Raw genomic sequence first — 20,132 nt, 5'->3', positions numbered from 1 at the left:
TGTGATTCAGAGCCTAATGCAACATCCTGCAGCTCCCTGTGGGGGCCGGAGCCAGACTTTCCCCCAGTGAAGGAGGGGGTCGACTGGTAAGACACAGCACCACTGAAGATTTCGCTCATTGCCCACGTCTCAGGACAAGGTAGCGAAGCCAACACTGACTAGACCTGGGCTTGCTTTTGAACGCCTCATCCCTTCCCCATTGTGTTATGATATAAACTCTTCTTAAATCAATTTCAGCTTTTGGCCTGCTTAAAATAAAACCAAAAAAAACCTGGTTTGGTCTTCCTTGGGATTTAAAAAACAAGGAAGCGATGGCAACATGGAGAAGCATCATGGAATGGATGAGGTGGAGCGGGAAAGCCCCTCCAGGCTCCAGGTGATGGCAAACAAGAAGGGACAGCTTGGAGAGGCAGAGGAGAAGGGGAGGAAGCGGCCAGGGACAGAGCGTCTGCTCTTCTCTGTCACCATCCCTAGTAGCCCTCACCACCAATGTGGAAACAGCAGGAGTGGCGTGACGTGGCATGGCGTGCCTGGGACAGCCCCACTCTCCTGTTAGCACCTCTAGATTGGGGCGACCTCACACGCATGAAGGGCAGGCTCCCCACAACCGCACCCTCCACCCTGCCTGCCCGGCTCACACAGGGGTGGCTGCCTTCCGTCCACCTGCATCTGATATGCCCTCTGATCCCACACAGACCCTCACCCAGTCACTCTGGGCGCAGTGATCCAGGCAGTCTTTGAGGAGCTGGGATGATGGAGCTCACCCAAGGGCCCAAGGAGAGGAGAGGCAGCTGCCCTGGCGTGTGGGCAGGTGGTGAGACCCTGAGGTCAGGGACCTTGGGAAGATGCAAATACTTTTCCGACAAGGGCAATCTGCCTGGGAGCCATTTCACTTTGCTAAAGGAACCAACTAAAACAGCATTTTATTTTCATAATACAGTATTAAAAAATAAGTCCTTGTCTGGGAGTGGTGCATGCCTGCAATCCCATCCTTCAGGAGACTGAGGCAGGAGAATCACAAGTTCAAGGCCAGCCTGGGCTATATAGTGAGTTCAAGGCCAGCCTGAACTGGCTACATAGCAAGACCCTGTCTCAAAAAACAAGTCTGTGACATATAGAAACTGGCCAGAAAATTTTTTTGCACTTGTTGCATAGGAGCATCATCTTTTACATCTTTGTGGACTTGCGTTCTGCGGGAAGGAGGCAAGCTGGGGTCCAGGTGTACAGAAGTCGTGCGCACTCATCCGGACTGACTTCGCAGCAGGGGCCCCTGGAACCGTAAGCGACACCATGGTCACCAGCTGCCTCTTCCGCGCTGGTCCAGAAGTCTGAGGTCACAGTGTGGGTGCCAGGCGGCGGTCCCTCACTTCCACAAGGGGTCGAGCATCCTTCCCAGTGTGGTCCGCGCCGAGCCGCGCCGCCTGGGAGAGCCCGGCTCCCGGACCCTGCGCTCAAAGGGCTCCGGGCTCCTCTGGGTCGTCCTGGCGCTGCGGGTGCGCCGCAGGGCGCCGCCGTCCTTGGGGGCGCAGTCCTCCGGGCCCCGGGCCCGGAGCTGCCGCTGCGAGGCCGCCCGCGTGAGGCCTGGGTGCGCGGGCTCGGGGCGCACACAGCGGGACGCGGAGGCCAGCGTGTTTCGGGCGAAGCTGGGCATGTTGGAGGGCGGGCGTGAGACCCGGGGCTTCTCTTCTGGGCTCCGCGGCTCAGCGGGGCCAGCCCTGTTCTCCTCGGGCCGCTGCCTGGCCACGTTCCTCAGGGGCTTGGCACTGGGCTTCCTGAGGGAGCCCCTGGGCTGCGGAGCCGCCTCTTTCCCCGGGCGGCCGCCACCGCTCCCCCGGGCCGGGCGCGGGTCCTCGGTGCTGATTGCCACCACTTCTGAGGTCCGCTTCGGGGAGCCGCGGCGGGGTGCGGCCCGGGCTGCAGGTTCCGGGGGCCTCACAGGCCTAGTGCTGCGGCCAGTCTTGGAGATGGGCACGACCTTGCGCAGGCCCTGGCTCTCGGCCGTGTTCAGTGTCCGCACAGGCCTGGGCTCTGCACCACCTGGGGCCCGCCTGTCCCTTGGGGGCCCCTGCGATGCCTCCTTGGTGGGGCTTCTCTTGGACCCGGCTGAGGCCTCCTTCCCTCCAGCGGGCCGGTCCCCAGTGTGGCCTACCTTGCAGGGGGTCTCGCTCTTGGTGGGGTTGGGTGTCAGCTGCGGGGAGGCCAGGCTGTGCCCCACTGCCCCACTCCCAGAGGATGCTGAGCCACCCCTGGCCTCCCCTGGCCCCTGGCCTCCCACCCCAAGGTTGGTTCCCTCCGAGCAGTCTAGGGTCAGTGAGCAGTCAGTGGTGTCGGAGACACTGGCAGGGTCCCCTTGTTCAGAGGAGCTGCTCCCCATAGACCCTGAGGCCTCACTGCCAGGCACTGCTGCGGTGGCCTCCAGGGCTGGGTGGAGACCCTCCTGGGGACTCCTGCACATGGGCATCTCGCCCGTGTGGCCCGCACTCGTAGACAGCAGGCTCCCTGGCTCCGGAGACAGCCCGGAGCCAGCACCATTCTGGGGTGGCCGTGCTGACTCCTGTGTGTCCTTGGGGTCCTCCAGGCTGAACTGGGCCAGCCCTGTCACCAACTCGTGCTCCTGAACACCCAGGGTCAAGGATGAAAGCGAAGGTGTCCGAGAGGCTCCCAGCCCCGAGGGTTCGCTGCTCCTCTTCTGGAGGGTGCCAGCCCTGTGCCGTGCTCGAGGGAGGGCTGGGGGCTGCTCAGTAGGCTGGGGCGCAGGGGAGGCCTGAGGTCTTTGTGCAAAGGTGGGGTGGCCCCCTGCGTCCCCGGACTGCCCACTGGCAACCTCAGGTCTCGCCTGCCGCCGGTGCCTCCAGGGGAGGGTGTTGAACTTGGGCTCATCCAGGCTGCCGCTGGAGGGGGAGGTGGCGTTGGCACTTTTCAGAAAAGACAGCAGCTCTTGGTCCGTAGGGACGACCAATGAGTGGCGGGAGCGACGGATGTTGGGGGGCCTCAAGTAGGGGCTGTCGGGCCTAGGGTGTGAAAGCTGGGACAGGTTCTCGGTGCACTTCCTGGTCAGCAGTGCCATGTCCGCCTCGCTGTTGCTACGGACAAAGCCCCCGAGCTCACCCGGGAGCCTTTCCTCTATGGCTTTTAGCCGCTGCAGCTGCCGCAATTCCTGTACCTCTCGATCCCGGTTGTCCTGGATGGGGGGAGGTGGGACAGTGCATGAGACAGGGGAGAGGCGGGGAGTTAGTCTCCCACCCAGCCTTGGGCATACAGAGAGCTCAGAGATGCGCATGCGTGTGTGCAGGAAGGGAGGCCCTCCCAAGGCAACCTGGGCATCCGACAAGAGGGATGCACGTGGCCTTGCCCCGACAATCTGTCTACAGCTCTCGTGTAATCCTGGGCCCAATTCACAGGCTCTGGCTTACTTACACCTGTCCCTTCTGTGAGGGCTGGGCTCCTCCATGGGTGAAGACACCCAGCAAAGTATTGGGCAGGCACAGGCAGAGACAAGGAAGAAGCCAAGGCGCCAAAGCCGAGCTGCCCCACTGCAGCTCTGTGTTACATGAACGCACACAGGCACCTGCACACACGCGCTCCTGCACTCACATGCAGCGCGTCCTACTTAATGATTTGGATATGTAAGTGTATGCGCAAGACATGAAGAGGTTCTGTTCATGACTGCTCTCTGGTAAAGAAACACCACCAATGTCTTGGTGACCCTGACAGCTGGACCTTGCGGCAGAAGGCTCTGTCCCTTGTGCCCCAGCCTGGCCCCACAAAAGGGAAGAAAGGAACAGGTGTGCTTTATAAACCCTCCAGGCCTCAGCTGGCTGCAAACACCCACCCCTCAAGTTAAGCTGAACTGAGGACACTTACATACTGAAGTACCTTCACCCACCCTGTGATTTAATACACAGCTGTCGCCAGGAATCTGCAGGGACTAGATCCCAGGGCACCCTTGCGTGCCAAGGTCAGAGGGTGCTCCAGCCCCCGTGTGAAGTGATGAGGTACTTGCATAACCTACACATAGCCTCACACATACTTTAAATCATCTCTAGGTTACATACAAATGCTATGTAATGTAAGTGCTATGCAAATAGCTGTGAGACTGTATCATTCAGGGAATAATGACAAAAACAGTCTGTGTACATTCAGGACAGATGCAGTATAACAAATACATCCGCAGTTTGTGGCAGCTGAACCTGCAGACGTGAACTGTAATATAGAGAGCTGGCTGCATTTGGGTCACAAATCACAGATCTCCTTTGGGTTGCAAGATCATACAATCATGTAATTACACAGATCTCATAACCTCAATCCATTGCTGTTAGCAGTTTTATTTGAAAATCTACTTTCTCCTACAGTGGGCCTTCCAGTTTCTGGGAGGCTCTGGCTGGGGACTCTTGGCTCCTACATCTCCCCAGGGGTCCCAGCTTCTCATGCCTCTCTTTTCACGGCTTCCCATGGCCTGGGTCAGTCAGCCCAGTTTCAAGGGACACACAGGTGGCTTCCCAGGCCGGATGGCCTCAGAAGGGGCCTGTTGGCCCCGGCCACCCCTGTGGCTGCCCACGGCTGAGCTCACTGCTTGGACAGAGGAGCATTAACGTGGCCAGGGCCGAGCCTCTCTTTTGTAGCTGGATAGAGAAGGGAGGGGCTGGGAACCCAGAGCAGCTCTGGGCCAGAGTGAGACGTGACCGGTCCCTCCCAAAACTTCAGCTGTGCACGAGCCCGCGTTTCCGATGTAGGGAAGAGTGCAAGGCCCTGGTTCACGCCTTAGCAATAAATAAGCAAATGAGCAAATACATAAATATGAGGCAAGATGTGACTCAGAAGCACCTGGGTCCTCCTCACCCCCTGAAATGAAGGGGCACAAGCTGTCATTCTGTGTTTAATTGACAGAGAAAGGTTTGCTTTGCTAAGCCAGGCACCCCAGCGAGTTTTCAACGCAGAGATGGCTGTTGTGGTCCTGAAGAGTAGGGAGTACAGCGACCACGCTCTGCCTAGGGCCACACTGGCCTAGGCCAACAGTGTCCCAGGGTGCTGACACCATGACAGTGGCCTGGTGCTGGAAACAGTGGGCAGGGAAGGGGTCTTCCAGTCACCCCAGTGCACTAGGAGTCTTCCTGGGGGTGGAACCGACTAGAGAAGGGACCTATGCTCAGGCCCTCCAAACAGCTCTGGTTTATTGATTTTTTGACTTCTTTTACACAGGGTTTCACTATGCAGTTCAGGCTGGCCTTGAACTCACTTTGAAGCCCAAGCTGGCCTTGAACAAAGTGATCCTCCTGCCTCAGCCTCCCAAGTGCTGGGATTACAGGTGTGCACCACCACACCCGGCAACTGGAAGCAACTTTTAAATACTGTGATTCTTACCATGGAAAAAGTTTGCCAGATGCTTCCAGGCCACTGCTGAGCATGCCTTCATGAGCATGCAGGGGCAGAGGCCAGGCAGGGGTCAGACTCCAGCCATCAGGAGTCCCAAGCAGGGATGGGGCACCTGCCTCCCGTTAGCCAGCCCAGGGCAGGATGGGGCTTCAGCCACGGGCAGGGGCTGGGTCCTCAGGGAGAGAAGCAGAACTCCAAAGGACTGGGAAAGCATGAAGAAGCCTCCAGCCTTACCTTAACCGCTTTGTTGAACTTGGTACAGAAATCCCTAAATATCTGGAAGCATTCGTCCAACGTCATGGTTTCTTTGTCTTCACAGAAAAAATCGATCAGGGTGTGGGCCTCACGCTGGAGCTTTTCTCTGCACCTATCCAGCTCTGTCAGCTTTTCTGTGGCAAACTGTGGAAAACACCAGGGGTCCACCAATGTGAGCAGTGACACCATAGTGGAGAGGCCACGGTGCGTGGCCCAGCACCCAGGGAGACATACTGCTGGGTTTGGTTCCTGGCCTCAGAAGGCTCAGGGCTGGGGCAACATCGTGCATGCAGAGCCAAGAAGAAAGTCAGCCAACAGGACCTCTAGGTGACTGTGTGAGACCCAGCAGCCATAAAACAGACCAGAGAGGCTGGGTGTAGTTTCAGCTACTTGGGAGACTGAGGCAAGACTGCTTGAGGTAAGGAGGAGGCCAGCCTGGGCAACATGGTAAGAACCTGTCTCAAAAAGAATGAAAAAGCCAGGTGTGGTAGGGCATGCCTGTAATCCCAGCACTTGGGAGGCTGAGGCAGGGGGACTGCTGTGAGTTCAAGATTAGCCCAGGCTACAAAGTGAGCTCAAGGACAGCCTGAGCTGCATAGTGAGACCCTACCTCAAAAAGAACAAAAAGAAAAGAAAAAAGAAAGATTTAAGAATTTTAACTTATACTATGCCACTAGCAAAACTCCCACCTTAACTGTCACTGAAACAGTGACCCAGGTATACAGCTGATTTCATTACGAAAAATTTCTTCTGCATTTACTCTTTCTCTTAAAGCAGACTCTCACATGGCTGAAGGGTTACTTCAGGGTCCCCGAAGTTCACCTGTACTGATGAGCTGGCCGTGCTTCCCTGTTCATTCCAAGAAGCTCTACTGGGTTGGGGCTCTCCTAGGAAGGAAGCCCGTGTGCCTAAATCTGGGGTGATGTCCCACCCAGCTGGGGAGCTCTGGCAATAACTTGGGCCTGCAACTGGGTGGGCCCTGAATCAGATCTTTTTTTTTTTTTTTTTTTTTTTTGGTGGAACTAGGGATTGAACTCAGGCCCTTGCGCTTGCCAGACAAGTGCTTATTCCACTGAGCCATCTCCCTGGCCCCCCTGAATCAGATCTTAAAACTGTGTGGCAGAGTGCTCTGGGCCCCATGGTAGGAATTACAGTCCCCTACAAATCCCCTCTCTACTGCTCATTTTTTCCTAATTCCTCCATAGCCCCTACATCCCAGGCCTCTACACAGTGAGGACGAAGGCAGCTTGCTGCACCTGTGAGCTCCCAGCCCGTCAGGATGGGATCTGCTCACCCAAGGCCCACACTTCACCAGTACAGGTGGGTGACCACAGGAAGCATGGTGAGGAAAGGGACAGCATGAGGACAGCCAGACAGGCAGGCAGGCCCCCCTGGCTGCCACCCCCTCCACCACTGTGTGGGTGGAGTTCGTGTTTACCAAGGAAGCAGGAATGCAGGAAATATGTTACTTTAAGAAAATACATGTATAGTGTACTTTCTTTTTCTTTTTTTTTTTTTTTAAAGAGGCTTATGTTTGAAAAACTTCTGGTTGGAGTGAGGGGGGCAGGCCTGTGGTATGAGAAAATTGTGGGATCCCTGAAGAGGTGCCCAACTGCTGTCTGAACACGCTTGGCCAGCAAGGGCCAGGAAGTGCCTCTAGGACGCACCCCCTCCCCAGACTCCAGCTGCTCTCCCCCAAGCCTGCTCCTCAGCTAGGCACCTTCTGGAGAGGGCAGGAAACCAAAGCTGTTCAAGAAGCTGAATGCCTGGGAGAGCAGCCCTCTACATCAGGAGGCAGAAGCTCTGTGCAGTGTACGCCTGCGCCCTGAGTGCTCCTCTAGGGAGAAGGGGAAGCCAGGAGAACCTCTGCCTTTACTCTCCTGCAGGGGAGGAGGAGGCCAGCAAGGGACAGCTCAGTGGCAGGGAAAGAGGCCCCAGGACAAGGCCTCCTCTGCAGAAAGAAGCCCTGGGACAAGGTCTCTTCTGCAGACTGGGGGGGCGGGGGGCGGGGGGAGAAAGCCTGGCCACCAGCACTGCCCTCAGGGTCAGAAAAATGTGAGTTCAAAACTGAAAAAAATACTGAAAAAGAACTGCAGGCAAGTCAGATACTGTGAGCACTACACGACTGGCACAGAGAAGCCCAAAGGTGCCCTGGTGCAGGCAGGTGGTGGTATGGAGCAAAGCTCTCTAGGGGGACTATGCCCCAAACCAGCATCCTCAGGGTATCCCACCCAAGGGCTCAGAATGCTAAAAAGGCTCTGTGAAAAATATGTCCCTGTCATCGTTCTGCTCAACCCCCTCTAAAGCTGCCCACTGCTTAGGCCAGGAGCCCCAGGTGTTTGAACCAGCTCTCAGGTCTTGGCATGACCTAACCCTAACCCACCTTAAGATGTCTTCACCTCATTTATTCAAGAAGTTTACATCAGGGGGTACAAGCCCGTAATCCCAGCACTATAGGAGACTGAGGTGGGAAGGCCGCAAGATCTAGGCCATCTGGGGAACTTAGTGAGGCTGCTTCAAAACCTAAGAAAGTGCAAAGAACGTAGCTCTATGCAAGGGCTCTGGTGCCGGAAAAAGCAAAAGGAAAGGAGAGAAGCAGCAGCTGATTTCATGGGGGAAAAGACAAGGCTGTGTGGCACGTCTTATTTTTATAGATAAAAATGATGCCCAGGCAGTAGGTGTGGTGGTGCAGCCTGTAGTCCCAGCCCTAGGCAGGCACGCTGAGTGCCTGAGACTGGGCCCCTGAAGCCTTGCTTGTTCCTGGGTCTCCTTTAAAGTACTGGGTTCAGCCCCTATCTCCAAACACTGGATTTGGTTTGGCTTCACTGGAGCTTAGTTTTATTCTGAAACATGTGCTTCCGTATTTGCTTTTGCATATAACCAAGCTGGTCTTCCCTTCCAGATACACACTTTTTGTGTTTGTTTTCCTATTTGGTTGGTTTTCACCAGCTGGTGTGGGTGTGGCTGTCTGCTTTATTACTTCGTGTTGAAGATAATGTGTACCCCCAAAGGCCAGGTGTGATGAAGCCTGCTTGGAACTCCAGCACCCAGGAGGCTGAGGCAGGAGGACTGCTGCGAGCTTGAGGCCAGCCTGGGCTACAGTGAATTAAAGGTCAATCTGAACTACAAAGAGAGAGCCTGTCTCAAGTAAACCAACCAAATAGGAAAACAAATCCACCTTCAGGGACCCCAAGAGCTGACTGCGTTTGCACTAGCACGCTGTGTCCTAGAGGGCAACAGTACCACTTTTCCTCTTCCAAAAGAAGGGAGATAAGAGTAGTCAGACTCTGTGATTAGTGAGTCACCGGAGCCCTCAAAACCACGTCCACTCGACTGTTTTCTGCTGAGCCTCCAGACACGCCCTGGTGGGGCTGGTGTCTTCGGTGATGATCACGTGTGTGTTCTGCCCTCATTAGAAATCCAGCCAAACACTGCGCCTCGTCTCTCCCACATAAACAAGTGCAGGAAGCAGGGGCCTGGGTCCTAAGGGAATGATTTCTGCAGAACGTGTTCTGTGGTAGAGAAATGCGACTGGCTTAAAAGCAAAGCATAGGCACCCTGAGTGTATGCAGCCTAGGCTGACGGAAGCCATCACACACAGGCGCCGTCATGAGAGTGCAGAGTGAGAGGCGGGGGCCCCACCCCAGCACAGACCTTAGGGCTACACCATGAACAATACCCCAAGCCATGAAGAGGTTTCGGGATGCAAAGGGTTCCTGTACTACCGTGGGGTTGGGGAATGTGCACGCTGCCACCTCACCAATCTGCACACGTAGATCTGAGCGGCCTTGCTGGGTCAGGGCCGGCTGAGGCCCAGATGAGAGGGACTGATGTGATTACATACGAACCTGCAGGAAATCAGCCATCTGCTGACAAAGTTCCCCATCCCGCTTTATGTTTTCCTCCAGCGATTTCGTCCTGACAGACAGCGACTTCAGCTCTGCCTCTGTGTTATCCAGAGATAATCTAAAAGAAGAAAGAAGAGAGTGGGCAATTGGCAGAAGGACACCGGGCTTCCTGGGGACACATCAAACAAGACATATCTCTGGCCAGCCTTGGAAACCTACGATTGAGCGCCCGCAATTATGTCTGCCTCCGAGTGTTTGCACGGTGGGTTTCCATCTGTTTATTTGGAGGCAACTGCTTCCTAAAAACACAAGCTGGTACAAAGAGTGCATGCTGTTTCTGTTCTTGCAGATGAGATAACCAGAACCACGGGACTGGGGAAGCCTTTTGCAAACAGAGCTGAGCACCTTTAGGCAACAAGCACTGGAGCCAAGACGCTGGCAGGACTCGGAGATGGCTGTCTACCATGGGGAGGAGATGGAGGCTGTGACTGCTGATGCTCGGGTCACCCAGAGAAACCTAGCAGCTTTCACGATGGTCCCCACAGTGCTCTGTGCGTTAGAGACTAAAACATAGCCACCAGCCTCAGTAAGTGGTAGGACTGGTACAGTGTTTCGCTTTCAGGGATCCTAACAAGGTAAGCAGATAGAGCAGGAGAGATGGCAAAGCACGCAGGTGAAGCCCAAAACCAAGGTAGAGTCGGTGAAGCAGGATGCATTCATGCCTCCATTGTTGATTCTAAGTCTTCATACTAAATGAAGATTTCCCCTTGTTGGCCCTCCATGCCTATCGGAGGTCTGACTGTGAATCTTACTTTCCATTTCAAATAAATAAACCTTTCTGAAAAAAGGAGTTTCCCACGGTAGTATGCAGTTAACCTTGTGATGCAACTCTGACGTAATGGTATGCAATGGTGGTGCATCTCTGTGACTTCACCTACCTGGGAGGCTGAGGTGGGAGGATCACAGGTTTGAGCCTAACCTGGGTAACTTCATGAGACTATGTCTCAAAATAAAATTTTAAGCTGGGCATCATGGTGTACACCTGTAATCCCAGCACTCAGAGGCTGAGGCAGGAAGATCGCTGTAAATTTGAGGCCAGTCTGAGCTACAAAGTAAGTTCAAGGACAGCCTGAACTGCATAATAAAGCCCTGTCTCAAAAAGAGAAAAAACAAAACAAAACAAAAATTTTAAAAAGGCTGTGACATGTAACTTCATGGGGAGCCTGAGGTGTTGAGTTCAACCCCATATGGGAGGGGTGTTATAATAATTTCTCTTTACAGATTCCCTAGGTATGTTTATATTCTATCAGAGTAAAAATAGCCCCATGAAAATTTCTAAGTGGTACAAAAACAAAAGTGTGCATTGGGGAGATAGCTTAGTGGCATAAGCACCTGCCTGGCAAGCGCAAGGTCCTGAGTACAATCCTCAGTACTGCAAAAAAAAGTATGTGTCCTGTAAGCCATCCATTCTCTGTGGAGAATAACACAGCAACTGTAAACATGAATTACGAAGCATTCCCACCTCTGCACTAATAACCCCACTTGGGGAAGGACATGTAATCTGTGGCTAGGTGCCCACAGAGTCAACAACAACGACACAGTGCCAATGACAGGGCTAGGAGCCCTGGTTCACATGTGGACACACCCAGGGCTCCTTGCCGTCACTGCTGGCTGTAGTCACCGTCATAGTCAGTACATGACACAGCCAAGCACTGCACTGCCTGCCGTGGTCCCGCCACTTGGAAGGGAGGAGGAGGAGGAGGACAGCCTAAACCCAGGAGTTGGCAACCGCTAGCCTGGGAAACACAGCAGGAGCCTCTCATTGATCATTTTTTTTGTACTGGAAATGGAATCCAAGACCGTGCTCTTGCCAGGCAGCGCTTGCACTGCTGAGCTGTCTCCCCAGCCCCAGGACCCTGTCTCAAAAACAAGCTCATGACATGAGCTGAGTTTGTGAAGCAGCAGCGAGCTAGCCACACTGTGAGGGGCTGCCTGCGGGTGTTTGTTCCAAGCCTGCTTTCAGTAACTCCATGTCAGCAGCCTGCAGTCAGCCAGGCCAGCAGCATTCATGGTATGAAGACCAGCAAATGCTACAAAGCAGACTTTTTTTTTTTTTCTCGAAGAACTGGTTTTTTTAAGTATTCACCTTGAGATGTGTGGGCATGTGTCATAAGTTGAAAATCACAGAACTCAAAATAGTACATCTGCACAAGCTGTAACGATATTAAAGTACCCATCGATGTGAGGATTAGCTGCACATTAAGATGATGTAATTAGAGCGTTACATTCGGCAGACACTTTCTCTGTAAAGTGGAGTGACTAATTTAAAATCAGATCCTTTCACAGCTCTTGGTCTGGTTCCAACCTCTTTTAATACAATAAAAAACAAGTGTGCCCTGCTGGATTCTCCACGCCAGCAGTGATGGATGATGGCCCGAGAGTGGGACTGATCCAGACCAACTCCTGGGCTAGTTGGCTGTGCTGTTTAAATCTATCTTTTGGGTGTGGAAGGATTTGAAATTCTTAGTCCACATACTTTTTTAATATTGATGATACTCATGAGGATAAACTACAACAGCATTTTAAAGTACTATCTTTAAAAATAAACTTTTCAAAACTCCCATATTCCACGGGCCCACACGCCCTCCTTTGAGGCAAGTAAAAAGAAGCCTCCAAGTCCAACACAACAAGACTTTCTAAATTTCAAGCTTGCATCCAATAGGTGTCACGACTCAGTTTTTATAAAGTGCCAACAACTGCTTTCCCCTGACGTGCTTCCGTCTTTCTTACTTACCTAGAAGCCTCCTGGACGTGGTACAACTTTTCAGAGAAGTTTAGAAGACTGGCATCTTTCTTTTGGGCTTCCTGGAACGAAAACAGAAATTTTCTCTCACCAGATAGATAAACCTGGAAGGAGCTAATTTTCTTAGAACTTAAAGGAACCTTTCGATCGCGGCCTATATTTCAGCTTGCTACATCCACAGTGACTCGCTGACACGAATGCTAAAATTCTTGGTAAGATTTACCACAGTACCTTCACTCTCAGAATACATCTGACTTCCCACGGCAGTTGATTGCAACATGAAATACAACTCGTGTGTGCAGGTGGCCGCCGAGCCAGGCCTACTGTCTCTAAGAGAATCCGATCATTCTGCCGAATACCACCCATTCCTCTGAGTATGCCCTGACAGGACTGACATACCATCAGCTGTTCAACCAGTTCGCTAACTGAGTTTACCCACGAGGAACACAAGTCATGGCGGGGTCTGGATTCTTCATTGGTTGGGAGGCTGAGCAGGAGGCACTGACACTCAGATGTCCCCACAGGGCAGGGACCAAGTGACACAGAGCAACTGGACAGATGGGCCCAAAGGAGCTTTGCCAGAATGTGAACTGTAATCCACACTGGCCAGAACACACTATTCTTTCTCTTAATTCTTGGAAAATTAAATTTTCCATCAAGCACTGAAGACCTGGGTGCAATTCTGTGGCAGACACCTGCCCAGCAATGTGGGAGGCCCCGGGTTTGATCCCAGAATCCCCCAAAAGCCAAACCAAACCAAAGCCAAAAGGCAATCAAGTACTGAAGATGGCCCTTTGTCTTCAGAGGAATGCTAGCAGTATGTATCATTTGTGTAGTGCTTGCTATCTGCCAAACATCGAACCAAGCACTTTATGGGTTCATCTCCTCCAGTCCTCTCAATTGCCTGATTCTGAGTTAAGTTACCACTACCTCCATCCTTACATAAAGAAACTGAGGGTCTTAAGGTTTATGTAAATTGTTTGTGACAAATAAAGGACGGCCAGCATCTCCTCAGTCTGTCCCATGCTGGAGGTCACGCTCAACACAAGCAAGCAAGTGGCTTTCTCCCCAGCCTGAAGCTGAGTCTGTCATGGGTGTCCAAATGAAGGGATTCATGAAAGAGAGGCAAGTCACTACAACTGCTGAGAAGGTTTAATTGCAACAGTAATTAGAAGGTAGCTGACTGAATTTTTCTCCATGCATCTAGTTACTATGGTGTTAAAAAGCCCTTTCAAAATAAGCCATGGGGGGCTGGTGAGATGGCTCAGTGGTCTAAAGCACCTACTTAGAACAAGCTTAGCAAAGCACAGGGACCGCGGTTCAATCCCCCAGCACCACATGCCAGCCAGCCCCGCCCCCTGGTGGGCTGAGCTGGCCACACACACACACACACACACACACACAAATAAATAAATTAAAAAAAAAAAAAAAAGCCATGGGCTGAGGGGGTGGGTGGCTCAGTGGTAGAGCACTAGCACAGCATGTACAGGCCCTGGGTTCCATCCAAAATGCATGTGCACACGTGCAAGCATGCATGCGCGCGCACACACACACGCGTGTGCCATGGAGTGGGTCGGACCCTATAGCTTGTAATGGCTGTAACAGTGACAAGGCACTCTAATACACTGTTCACAAAGGAAGAAAGGTAATCTCTCTGCACATAACTAACCCCAGACCTGGTCGGTGCACACTGGAGACGTTTCAACTCTGAGGCCTCTAACCCTGCCTCTTACCTGTTCTCACCAAATACAGCCAACTCCTGCCTGGGCCTCTCCCTCTTCCTAGTGCTCTCTTGGCTCCCACTCAGCCCCCACGGGGCCTTATTTTCCTCAAACCAGAAATCCCACAGTGCCCTCGCGCTGCACACAGGTGCCTGCTGGTTCCTCATCGCTAAAGCATGAAAACCTCCTTTGGCATCTGAATCTCTCAGCCAGGCGTCCTCGCCTCTCTGCCTTCCTAACCCACTCCCCACCCCGCCCTGCCCCAGCTCTGGACCTGATGCCAGCAACCATGGGATCTCTGAAGAAGTCTTCTGCAAACAGAACCTCTGCGGAGCTCACCAGGCCCCTTCTAAACGCCGTCACCACCTCCTGCCTGGGAAAAATGTCACCATCTCAGTGAGGATCACAGCCATTCTCACTCTGCACCATATCACCTACCTGTGCAACAAAATGCAGAAGGTTCATCCCGGGTTTGTTTGCTTTAGTGTCTGCCAGTTTGAGCAAAGAAGACAGTTTAAATCCCACTGCGTTGCCAGCATATCCTCCCTAAAGAAGACAGAGCAAAAGAAAGAAGTATATTATGCCTCAGATAGCAGTAAAGTGAAAAGACTGCTTTTAAAATTATTTTGGGTTTTACTTACGGCATTCATGATATTGCCAGCCTGCAGCACCAAGTGTAATATTGAATGCAGCGCCTTACACGACATCAGCTCTGTCAGAAGAGAACACAGTGCCTCAGAGAAGCTCCGCCACACCTAGGCAGCTGGCACACCTGGCGCAGACATCTGCAGCTCCACACCGCGTGCAAAGACTGAGACCCAAGCAAGCGGCACACTGTACAGGGGCAGCAATGAACTGCTCACCCCTGGCCGTCCTGCCTTAGAGCTCAACTGGAGAGCAGACACGCAGGATGGCTAAACATCATCAGCCGGTGCGGTCATGAGAACGTTCCGGCAGTGGAAAATGCACACGCCTCATGCAAAGCAGTCTTCTGTGTGACAGGCATTAACTTTTTACTCCCTGCTTGTTGTTTCTGCATTGCTTTCTCTCTGCGTATCTACTCCTTCTAGAGACTGTGTTTATGCAATATGAAAGTGACTAGCAAGTAACATTTTGCTTAGCCATGAATTACGAAGAGATAAATAATAAACAGCCTGGAAGAGGAGTAAATAACTTGCAGAGCACAGACCTTGGCACTGCCATCCACAGCCTCTTTGCATTTTATCCAGAGCTACACATTTCACTTGGTCTGTCTAGAAGCTTTAAAAAGGAGCCTAGCACTGGACTGTAATGCTAAATGATTCCTTGCTAACACCTAGTTAATGTGCATTTATGTAAAGCAAAACAGTTCAAGTTTTTAAATTTATCTGAAAAGCTAAGAAGAAAGTTTGGTTATTAAAATTACACTATAGATAGAGAAATAACAAAGTGCTAGCAATGGCTGTTTCAAGATGCTGTTCTCTACTCAGTCTGCTGTTACGTTAAAAATCACACAAAACCCTTCCAGCCAGGCAGTGGTAGGTACCTGGCACCTGAGCTACTTGGGAGGCTAGGACAGGAGGATCCCAAGGTAGCAGGCAACTTGGGGAGCACAGGAAGCCCCTAAGCCTCAAAATTTAAAACATCTAAAAACAGGCTGGGCTATAGCCCCGGGCCTCAATCCTCAGGATGGGAAAACAACTGCATTCGGACGGACTACATTTTGTTATCTAAGAAGGCCAGCTTGGGAAGGTTATCCAGATAAGAATAGTTTCCTTCATGCTCACAATTTGCATTGCTCAATACGAATGCATACTTCTTCCATTGCTATTTGAGCAGGAAGAACAACCCTCCCAAGCTGCTGCAACAGCTTGGTATGTGGCGCCTGGCGAGACACTGAGCCATGGCCTCCATTTGGGGGGATGGCAGTGAGCCAAAGAGAAAACTTCTCTCTCCATACTAGGCAGGGCAACCAAATAGGAAAACCAAATTAGAGAGTTCTATAGACGCTTGCTAGAAATCCAGCCAGCAGCCAGGAGGCATCAGGCAGGCGTGGAGGAAGGCGAGGACAGGCAAGGTCAGAGCAGGGCCCACATGGAGCAGCGAGGAGGCCACAAATGCTGGCCGACTGTGTGGGGGAGCAACTTGGAGCTGCTCAAAGGAGTGCAACGGACCATCTTGTCCTTGCAGCCCGAACTGGCCCACAGATGGTGGGCTCTGGAAACGATGCGGGCAGGAGAGGACAGCACAGGACGGGAGTCCCACCGTCATGCTGCTGAGGCCAGGGCAGGAGAAGGTCTGCTTCCAGAGGAGCTGGGGCCAGCCACCAGCAGAGTCCTGGGTTTGTGTACCTCCAGCACACACCACACACACTCTGCACACCTCATGCACACACGCCATGCCACATACCTACATGCGCATGTGTGCGTGCATGCACACACACACGCCCCATTTACCACACACACTACAGACCACACCGCCCAGCAAAAGCTAACCGAGGAGAAGAGTGAGAGTGAGCTGCAGCCAGCACATTTACTCTGGTGCCTGAGTTGAGAGAAATTTTTTTTCGTGGGAAGATAATATGCAAATTGACATTCAAGAGGAGAAAAAAAATGGAAATTAACTTTAGATGCAGCCCTAGTAATGGCTCCCTTCCCTTTTTAGTTTATCATAAATGGGACTTTCCATTTCTAATTTCGGCTGCATTTAAAGAAACTAGCTAGCAAAGCGAAGGAGAATGAAGTACGGGAGGATCACATATTTATCTACCTTTCGTAGCATTTATTAAAACTGTCATATCGGTGTGTAGAGAAGAACAGGAATGCAAAAACTCCTTCTTTAGCACCATGGCTTCAACCCGAAGTGAATAGCTGAAAAACAAAAGATGAAACTGTAGACTTCGATGTTGGTTTAAAAGCCTGACTCTGTAAAGACGAAGCAGCAGGGGCTGTCCTTACTTTGGCACCTGAATCAAGAAGCGCAGAAAGGAGTCTGCCAGGGAGAGCTTGGCCTCATCGCCGCTGAAGGCTTTCAGCTTCTTCACCTGAAGGGCAGATGGGAAGTCACCGTTAGTTCCTTCACTTTTAATGTCCTTTTAGAACCCTCCTAAGAAAATAGCCTTTCAGCGCTAAAGCCCAGTTAATAAAAGTGCAGGCATTTGAGACAAGGCTTGGGAGGAGGTCTTCGCCTCTCCCGCGTGATGCATGTGGCAGGGCCGGCGTGGGGATGGAGCCGAGGCGAGGCCCTCACTGAGCTGCGCCCCCGCCCTCCTGCTTTGCTTGCCAAAAGAGTCCCAAGTTCAAAACTGACAAATTTGAAGGAGAGGAACTGGTGACAATTACATAGGTAGAGGACGCAGGGTCCTAAACCAACCACAGCAGGAGCCACTGGACTCTCTTAGGGCTACTAAAGGGGGCTTGGAGAAGGGTCAGCTCCAAGGATGCCCTTTCCCCACCTCAGGATCCAGATGTACAAACTTCATTTGGGAGAAGAGAGAAGGGACTGGAAAGTCACCACAACAAGCTCCTTTAAGTCCTAAGTGAAAAGCTCTCCTCCAGTATCTTACATATAGGAACCAGCCGGGGTCTAGCCGAGCTTTCTGCAGTCCAGTTCCACGGCACAAATAACAGTTTACAAGGTGGGCCACGACATGTCATTCATTTATTCATTCATTTCGGCACTGAGCTTGAACTCAGGACCTTGTGAGGACGCACACCTCTACCCCTAGCCACGCTCCAGCCTGGATTACCAAGCCTGAGGAAGAATGTGCTGGAGCAGTGAAAAGGGAAGTCCTTTAAGCAGCTGAAAGAGCAGCAGTAAGGTGCCCCCTCCCCAGGAACTCTTCACAACAGCCAGAGCCAGAGTCGACCTAGGCCTCTGTGATGAGCAAGCAGATGGGAAAGCACAGTATATCTGTATGTGGTGGAAAATTATTCGGCCATGAAGAAGACTGAAATCCTGTCAGCTGAAAAATTAAGGAGGAAACTGGAGGCGATCACAGTACGGAAAGTAAGCCCAACACAGAAAGACAAGAACCCGGACATGTTCTCTCTCACACGGGGAAGCTAAAAAACACAGAAGGACCCAACTGTCCAATCGTGATTACCGAGGGAGGCTGGACTTGGTCACTGGGTCACGTGCATGTGTTGAAATATCACACTTAACCCCACTGGTCTGTACAATGTTAATAAAAAATAAAAGAGTAAGGGCTTGGGAGATAGCTCAGTGACATAAGCACTGAGCCCCGAGTTCAGTCCCCAGTGCCAAATGCTGTACCAGGTCCCTGGGTCCCCAGGTGTGCTGTGCTGGCACGGCACTGGGACTGGGAGTGGTGGCTCATGCCCGTAACCCAGTGCTGGGAAGGCTGAGACAGGAGGATCACTACCAGTCCAAACTGTGTAGCAAGACCCTGTATCAAAAAATAAAAATAATAAAAAAAATTTCCTCCTACCAAAAGGTAAAAAAAATAGCATACATGGCAGCATCCCACTTCTGTAAATTTAAAAAATAAAAGGCATGTCCACTTCCCTAAAGGTAGGCAAAGCCCCCAACCCTTCCACACCCTACCTACACACATAGGAAAAGGACTACAAAATTCTTCAGGCACTTGGTGACAGGACAGCAGGTGACAACTATTGTCTTTTGTTATTTATTTACTGAAAAGCCTACTAGAAACATGCATGGCTTTTGTAACAACAACAACAACAACAAAATTAAACCAGACAAAGCTTTTAAACACAAAGATATTCCTTCCACTGTAGTAACAAAAAGAAAGGGGAGTTCTGGCATGGGTACGTAGCCAACAGCTAGCAGGACGTGGAGGCAAAGAGAAAGTTCTCAGAGTGCAGTGGAGACAAAATCATGCCTACCACACACAGAAAATGAGCCAGGCGAAGGCACAGCCACTTCCAACCGTGCTCTTATGGGAAGCGGCACCTGGCTGCTGTCCTCGGAGAATGCACAGGGCCATCTTCACCGGACTGTGGTCTGCAAGCCCTGTGCACTATGCGCTATGGGGCTGGGATGGAGCCCCGACTCCTGCAGAGGAGAGAAGCACTCTCCCACTGCACCACGCTCCAGTGCAGTTCTGACCCCTTTTTAAAAAATTACTCTTTTTGGGACAATGGGGGATAAACCCAAGCACTTTATTTTCAAGGATCTGCAAACTAAAATGTCTGATTTAATTATTTGAAAGTATGAATAGAGCAAACTCCCACCCTTGTATTAAGTCTAGTTAAACTTTCCCAGCACTGTCACAAGGTCCTGGCACTCAAAGCACATACTCTTTCATCATGTCACACCTCAACCTCTCTTTTTATTTTTACAGGGGGAAAAGAATAGAGATTTTAAAAATTGTATTTGCCTTATGTGCAAAACCTCAAGGTGAATTTACCATGTTCAGGTTCTTAAAGATACCCAGCATCTCCGGTGGGGCAAAATGCAAATCAGTGCCTCATTCTGAGCTGAGACTCCCTGAAATGAGCTCTGAGCCCTTCCGAAGCCGAGCTGGATCATTTGCTATATATGGTTGGGGGCAGATGAGGTTGTCCGCGCTGGAAGACCCTCTCCACGGCAAGTCAGGGCTTCTGAAAATAATAGCCCTGACTTCAGCCTGAAGTGCAAGAACAGGCCAAGCTAAGTAATCTCGGTAAATGCTTCTGCTGCACACGGGCTAAACTGTAACGGAGCAATGCTTAATCGCCTTCACTTATGGGAAAGGCTAGAAATGTTTATGGCTCTCAGGAGAAGGGTGATGGAAAGAAGTATTTCATTTAAAGACATGCATAAAGTTCTGCGTTCTATTTCAAAGGGATTTATGTTCATTAAGAGGGATTATCATACCTTCCCAATGGTAGGCCAGTCAAAGAGAGGGGCACTAACCCTATAATTAGTATGTATTCCACCATTATCAAAGAGCCTTTATTAAACTCTGTCAGCACAGTTTTGCTGGCTGAGCTTAGAGATGCTCGGGGTGATCCCGGCTGCACCTAGCTTCTGTCCTGGTCACAGGCGCAGGCTCCCTGTGACCCACACATCCCCAGGCAGGCTGCCCTCAGCCCATGTAATTCACCTGCTGGCCTCGGAATGGCAGGACTGCCCCAAGTACCCACCCAGGGAAGCCCGCACCACCTCACTTCCCTCTCAGCAGCTGCT

General features: G+C 51.7%; 1 protein-coding gene across 2 annotated transcripts in view; it reads right to left on the bottom strand.

The window, feature by feature from the left end:
- Nucleotides 1-1,029: 1,029 nt before the first annotated feature.
- The window catches only part of Fhdc1 (FH2 domain containing 1), a 40,145-nt gene continuing 21,042 nt past the window's right edge, over nt 1,030-20,132 (bottom strand). For both annotated transcript variants that reach the window (XM_023723693.1, XM_004638724.2), the window contains exons 5-12: nt 16,937-17,022; nt 16,749-16,849; nt 14,642-14,712; nt 14,439-14,546; nt 12,271-12,341; nt 9,477-9,594; nt 5,608-5,772; nt 1,030-3,181 (exon numbers count right to left, since the gene is read on the bottom strand). In XM_023723693.1, the coding sequence (XP_023579461.1) occupies nt 1,364-3,181; nt 5,608-5,772; nt 9,477-9,594; nt 12,271-12,341; nt 14,439-14,546; nt 14,642-14,712; nt 16,749-16,849; nt 16,937-17,022 (2,538 nt within the window). In that variant the 3' untranslated portion in view covers nt 1,030-1,363. The remainder of the gene's footprint in view (nt 3,182-5,607; nt 5,773-9,476; nt 9,595-12,270; nt 12,342-14,438; nt 14,547-14,641; nt 14,713-16,748; nt 16,850-16,936; nt 17,023-20,132) is intronic.

This window comes from Octodon degus, unplaced genomic scaffold (genome assembly GCF_000260255.1).
Source record: "Octodon degus isolate 3935 unplaced genomic scaffold, OctDeg1.0 scaffold00101, whole genome shotgun sequence".
Classification (NCBI taxonomy): domain Eukaryota; kingdom Metazoa; phylum Chordata; class Mammalia; order Rodentia; family Octodontidae; genus Octodon; species Octodon degus.
This window is presented reverse-complemented; position numbering and strand designations above follow the sequence as displayed.